Here is a 6,419-nt window from a genome sequence, read left to right as displayed (position 1 = left end):
AGATGTAGTACATGAACATGTGTTCTCTAAAAATGTATAACAATATATAGAAATTTAAAATATCTGTATAAAACAGGATAGAAATTGTCTATTGTCTTTTTTTTTTTTTTTGCCTTTTTAAATATTGAGTAGATGATCCCGGCCAGTAGGTACAGGCCTGTGATGGATCCTGTCAGAATACAAATGAAACTTTAAAGTCTGAAAACTTTAAGAAAAATTAAATAATTACATATCCTTTTGTTTGAAATAATCAGAGAAAAGTATTTCTCTCCCTAAAACTTAAACTTTCAGGAACCATTCAGGTTTAGTATAAAGTCTATTTTGAAGACAGTTTAGGGATTTTGTGCTTTTTTTTGTACCTTCATAACCCTGTGTAATTGTATTAAAATAGATCAAATAAGACTTAAGAGGCTGGAGCAAAGAGCTCAGCTTCAAAACCCAATTAGCTTGTGGGAATCATGCGCATTTGATGGAGAAGTGGAGATTAACAGGGAGGGGGATGGGCTAATAGGAGTCTTGGACCTTGTTCCCACGTGGGCGGGGATTGTCTTTCACTAAAATGAGGACAGGGAGGCCTGGCCTGCAGTCCATGGGGTCGCAAAGAGTTGGACACGACTGGGCGACTGAACACAACAAAATGAGGAAACGTTTGTAGGGAGGGAGAGTTCAGTTTTGTTTCTGAATTGCTTCAGACCAATTCTGTACAGTGAATTGGTCACCGTACATTACTTTAAGCCTAGTGTAGGCAGTTATGAATTTGGGGGTATGAACTTGGGAGAGAAGCCCTAGTTGAAGAGAGAAATTAAGGCAGTCATTAATTTATAGCCTGCCAAAATAATCCTTTTGAGTCACTGGTCTGGATCATTTGACCTATGAGCCCAATTTTTTTTTCTTCTGTAGTTTACAGGCATATTCAAACACCAATTACTCTGATATAATCCTCTGGCCCACCTTATTTATTCTTACAGAAAGAAATTTGGAGTAATCAAGCCATGTTAAAATACTACCTAGTTGAAATTCTTGGAATATGGCCGAGAATAGAAGCGGAGTGCTGGACATTAAAATTTTTCATAAAGATCCAACTGTGATTTACACGTTCAGTAGTTTCCACTGGTTAGTTATTATTGGCAAAGTACTATCAGATTACTATTAAACGGATTGACTTGTTAATCCTCACGACGTTGGGTGGGCACTGAAGTTTTCTCCACGTGAACACAGGAGAGGTGAGGAATTTGCCCCGAAATCACATGAGCCATAATTCCACCTCGCTCCAAGACCCACTTCCCTCATCCAACTCTGCGGTAGTTTTAGCCAAATTTAGTAAGTATCCACAGCTAATGACAGAAATTCCCTTATGCGTTCGCAATCTGTCTTCCCCAAATCCTGAGGGCACTGTATTACTATGTCTTGCACAAGTTTCTGACGTTAATTTGTAGCCTGGACGTGAAGGAGCCGCTGATGACACTCTGTTGCGCTGCCTCTCCCGGCTCTAACCTAATTCCTACCCAGCGGTAGCTGGGGGTGGGCGAGGTCTGGAGAGGTGCTCGCGGGATTCCCGCCGAGCTAGGCCCCTCCCAGGCCCCTCCTCCTCACCCAAGATGCACTTGGTTGAAAACAAAATCCCACGTGACTGGCTCTGCTCTCATGCTATCATGGCGTCTCCCAGTGGGAAGGGAGCCCAGGCGCAGGAGGCTCCTGGCTGCGGGCCCCAGCCGCTCGCCCGAGACCTGGTAGACTCTGTGGACGACGCGGAGGGGCTGTACGTGGCGGTCGAGCGCTGCCCTCTCTGCAACACCACCCGCCGGCGGCTGACCTGCGCCAAGTGCGTCCAGAGCGGCGATTTCGTCTACTTCGACGGCCGCGACCGCGAAAGGTACGGCAGCCGCCCCTGCGCTATTGTCTTCTCTGGGTGTCTCCACCGGCTCGGAGGCTGGAGCGTGGAGCCGAGTCTGGGCCGCGGAGCCCAGCGAAAAGAGGAGGAGGTAGCGAGGGTAGCTCCTTTGCGCCGGTACTTTGCTCCCAAGGGACGGGGACGGGGATGGAGGCCCGAAGAGGAGAGGTCTCAGTTTCCTCCTAACCCACTCGAGAGGAGCCTGACCTCACGGTGCTTCTGGTACTAGGGAAAAGGAATAGGTGGTACCTGTGGAAAGGTCTTCTCCTATTATTGCCATAGAGTTGGATTCTCGGTACTTTGTTACTCGCTCAAGCAAAAGCTTGGTTTAATCATTATTTTCAAAAGAACATTCATTTTCTAGAGAAGAGGCCAGAAGAGAATCAAATAACTGGTTAAGAGGGATTCGGGCCCTGGTAGTTTGTGTCACAGATTGATCTTGTTATCAGACATCCTTACTCTAATGTGTAAACTAATCTAGCTAGTTTCTCCCCTTTGCAAAGATTGTTTTGAGTGTTAAGGAGTTTGAAGATGTGTTTCCTCTGTTTTAAAAATGCACAGTGGGAGCTGCAAGCCCTTATTAAGAGAATTGAATTTAAGAACACGTTTTGGCCTTGTTTTGACATTTAAACAGAGGCCTACAAGTCCTGGGCTTTCCAGGTGGCTCAGTGGTAAAGAATACACCTGCCATTGCAGGAGCCCCGGGTTCAGTCCCTGGGTGGGGAAGATGCCCTGGAGAAGGAAATGGCAACTCACTCCAGTATTCTTGCCTGGGAAATCCATGGACAGAGGAGCCTGGTGGGGTACAGTCCATGGGGTCACAAAAGAGTTGGACCGACCTAGTGACTAAAACAAGCCCTTGGTTAAATAATTGTAGAATTAGTGTGGTTAGCTGAAAGTTTTCTCAGTCCCAACTTTTGTTTCAATAACTTAGTGACAGTAAGCCAGCTAATATTTTTTAGTGCAAAAGTTCAGATAATAATGCCTTAACAACAACCCAGTAAGTTATTATCCCTAATTTACTGCTAAGGAAGCTGCAGTTTCTTGCCCTGGGTCACACAAATAATAAGGGTAGGGACCAGAATTAAATTCCAGGCAGCCTGAACCCGTATGCCATGCACTTAACCACTGGATTATATAACATCTGTATTTGAAAGTGTTTTTGAGTTTCTGATAGTCTTCTGATCATGAATGGAGTTCATTACTTTTTCTTTTGAGAAGATTTGTATGATATAATCTTTTAGTTCATCATTGTTTTAGTCATTGATGTAGTTGATGAATTTAGAAACTGCTGATGTAATAAGTAATAGCTTTAAGAATTAAAACAGTTTTATTATAAAAATACTAGGTATGAGATGGCAATGTCTTTCAAGGGTCAGTTCTGGATCCTTTTCTCTATATACTTTTTCCTAGATCCATTCCTATAATTTAAATATCATCTATATAAAAAAAAATAAATATCATCTATAGGTTGAAGACTGCCAGACTTGTTTCTCCAACCTAGGCCTTTATTAAATTGAGAAAACAGCTGTTTGCTCTATTTGTATTTAAATTTGTAGTGAGAATCTCCATCTTCATATGGCAAACTGAATTCATGATTATCCATAATAAATCTATTTTTCTCATGCTCATCCCAACCCGGTAAATGATGACCTGATTCTTTGGAACAGGCAAAAAAAGTCTTCCAATCTTCCTTGACTCCTCTCTTAATGCTACCGTATCTTATCCCATCAACAAATCCCATCTGCCATTCAAAACCTAATCCCAGCCCTTTCACTACTTCCTGGTCTGGTCCACCGGAGGATTATTGCTTCTTGAGTCTCTGCTTCTGCCTTTTCTCCTTCATAGTGTAATTTCTCATATTGCATACAGATTAATACCATCCTTCCATTCCTCTGTTCACATCTTCCAGGGGTGTCCTCTTTTACCCAAAGTTTAAAAAAAAAAAAAAAAGCCAAAGTCTTTATCCGAAGTTCTATGTCGTTTGTCCCCCAGTTGTTCTCCTATTGCTTTTCTCTTAGCTACTCTGCAAAACATCATGGCCTCCTTGCCAGTACTCAGGCATACTGAGAACACTCCTGCCTCGGTCTTATTCAGCCTGCCAGGAACTCCTTTCTCCTAGGCTTCCAGGCTACTTTCTTTGAATCCGTAGGCCTCTGTTCCTTACAGAGAAACTCTGAGCATTCATTCAATTAAAATAGTAACTTTCTTCCCCACACAATGTGATTTCTTGTTTTCCATAGTACCTATCACCATCTTATGGTTTGCATATTAATTTGTAACTGCCTCTCACTCCAGTGATGTTAGCTCTGTGAAAACAAGACAATTTTGTACTCTGCTATATCCTCATAGTAGAAGCTTAATAAAGATTCATTGAATGACTGAATCAATCTACCCTTCCTTCCCAAATTTAGTCTGATCCTGAACTACTTCATTATTATACATCATGACCCGTTTGTTACTTAAACCAGAAACCTGGGCGTTGTCCTAGCTTTTTCCTTTTTTTCTTATTCCACATATCCAAATCATTGACAGGTATAATTTGATCTGCTTCAGAGTAGATCTTTTCTTTCTTTTACACGTACACCTCCTCCCTAGCCATCCTCTGGCCCTCACACAACAGCCACAGTAGAGATGTAAATCAGATAATCTCACTGTTTTGCTTAAACCTTTCAGTGTTTTTTCACTTTATAGAAAATAAAATTCAAACTTTTTACTGTGCTTATTAAGCCCTATGTGATCTGGCTACTGCCTACCTTCTAATTTTGGCTGTAAGGTTGAGTTTAAAATGTGATCTTTGGATTCAAGCTGCATTGAATTGAATCCAAGCTCCACCACTTGTTATGTGATTTTGAAGTTTCATAGGTTTCTGGTAGTACTTACATAAGAGCATGCACTGAATTACTTAACATAATGTCTAGCATGTATTAAGCACTCAAAAAGTAAACTCTCACCACATTCCCTCATGTTCACAGCTCAGTAATTGGGCTTTCTCTCACATCCTCAAACACATGGAACCCTTCCATCCATGGGCCTTTTTCTTTACTATTCCCTCTGCCTGGAACACTGTTCCTCCTGATTGGCATTTTGCCTTTCATGTCTCAACTTAAATGCACTTCCTCAGCGAGACTTTGCCTGACCTTCACTAAGGTAGGTCCCCACTTCCATCTCTCCTCCCATTTCTGTCACAGTACTCAATTCTTTCATGGTATTGAGCATGATAAGTGGTGTCACTTATCTGCGGAAGGTAACTGCATCCAGAATGTATCAGTAGTTCCACACAGGAGTGAATTCTGCTTTTGTTCCATCCCATCCTGGTGGTTAGTGCAGCGCTGGGCAGGAACATAATCAGCAGATTGTTGAAGGAAATGGTAAAGGCGGGACCATTTTAGAAACGGAAATATGAATTATTTTCAGGACAGGGATGTGTTACAGTGGATTTCTTTTTATGACGAAGCAGAAAGATGAAAAATAAATACCAGGATCGTTCAGAATTTAGAAATGAAAAAGAAAGTTAAGGTTTGGGGATAAGAGAGCTTCACTTCACCTTCAATCATCCCCTTTTCTGAAGTGTGTATTTCTAAAGAAGAGGAGTTTGCTTGTTTGTTTTCCTTCATTCCCTAACCAGTGTCCAGCATGTAGTAGGATGCAAGAATCTCTTGAGACCCAGGACCCTGTCCTGATGGCCAGATCAGTTTTAATGAGCTCATTGGGTACAGTTATTGGCGTGAAATATTCCAGCAGATAAGAGAAAGGCAGATTTCTGCTCTCGAGGATTTGCACTGACTACTAATAAGCCTTAGATATCTTGGGCCAAAGGTTGGTTGTGATATATTCTCTGGTCTTCAGTATTTATGAAAAATTTTGTATTCTGTGCTTTACTTTCAGACCCTTTTTCCCCCTCTTACTTTATGAGAAAACTCACTGACTGGGAAACCACTTGGAAATAAAATATGGAAGCTTCAGCATGATTTAAATACCCTTGTTTAACCCCTGGTTCTTTTCAGTAAGTCACCCAGATTAGCTGTGCCTGCAAGGATCTTGAATGTGATGTACATATCAAAGTTCCTATAAATGTAGATTTTTTTTTCAGGTTTCATTAATAGACTAACTGAATATACAGGTTCTAATGGTTTAGCAGTTCAAGGAAAATTCAATATTAAAGAATAAATGTGTCTCCTAATAATTCTTTTGACTTCTAAGAAGGGAACATGCATCTTTATGTAGTTTTGTGGACAGTATGAGTTTGGCAGTTAGATTGATTGAAAAATACTTGAACTTGCTAGTTTTGGTTTTTATTTTTGGTTATTATTCAGTGGGACACTTCCTTATAGCCTTGGTACCCTCATCAGCACTATCCTTTCCTCACCTCCCACCTCAGCCCAGTCCTGAGACACTGCCCACATCTCTGCTTTCGCGTCTGTCTTTTGACTTGTTTGCTTCCTTCAGAGATGAAGAGGAATGATTTTAAGCTATACTCTCAACACCATCTTCTTTGAATCTTGTACCAGAGAACATTTTAAAATTG

At 41.4% G+C, this 6,419-nt stretch overlaps 1 protein-coding gene across 1 annotated transcript in view; it reads left to right on the top strand.

Annotated features, from left to right (window-relative positions):
• The first annotated feature begins 1,632 nt into the window (after nucleotides 1-1,632).
• The window catches only part of ATG14 (autophagy related 14), a 37,252-nt gene continuing 32,465 nt past the window's right edge, over nucleotides 1,633-6,419 (top strand). The window contains exon 1 of the mRNA XM_019968961.2: nucleotides 1,633-1,873. Coding sequence (XP_019824520.1) covers nucleotides 1,653-1,873 — 221 coding nt within the window. The 5' untranslated portion in view covers nucleotides 1,633-1,652. The remainder of the gene's footprint in view (nucleotides 1,874-6,419) is intronic.

This window comes from Bos indicus, chromosome 10 (genome assembly GCF_029378745.1).
Source record: "Bos indicus isolate NIAB-ARS_2022 breed Sahiwal x Tharparkar chromosome 10, NIAB-ARS_B.indTharparkar_mat_pri_1.0, whole genome shotgun sequence".
Taxonomy (NCBI): domain Eukaryota; kingdom Metazoa; phylum Chordata; class Mammalia; order Artiodactyla; family Bovidae; genus Bos; species Bos indicus.
The sequence above is the reverse complement of the archived record's forward strand: the minus strand, read 5'-3'. Positions and strand labels throughout refer to the sequence as shown.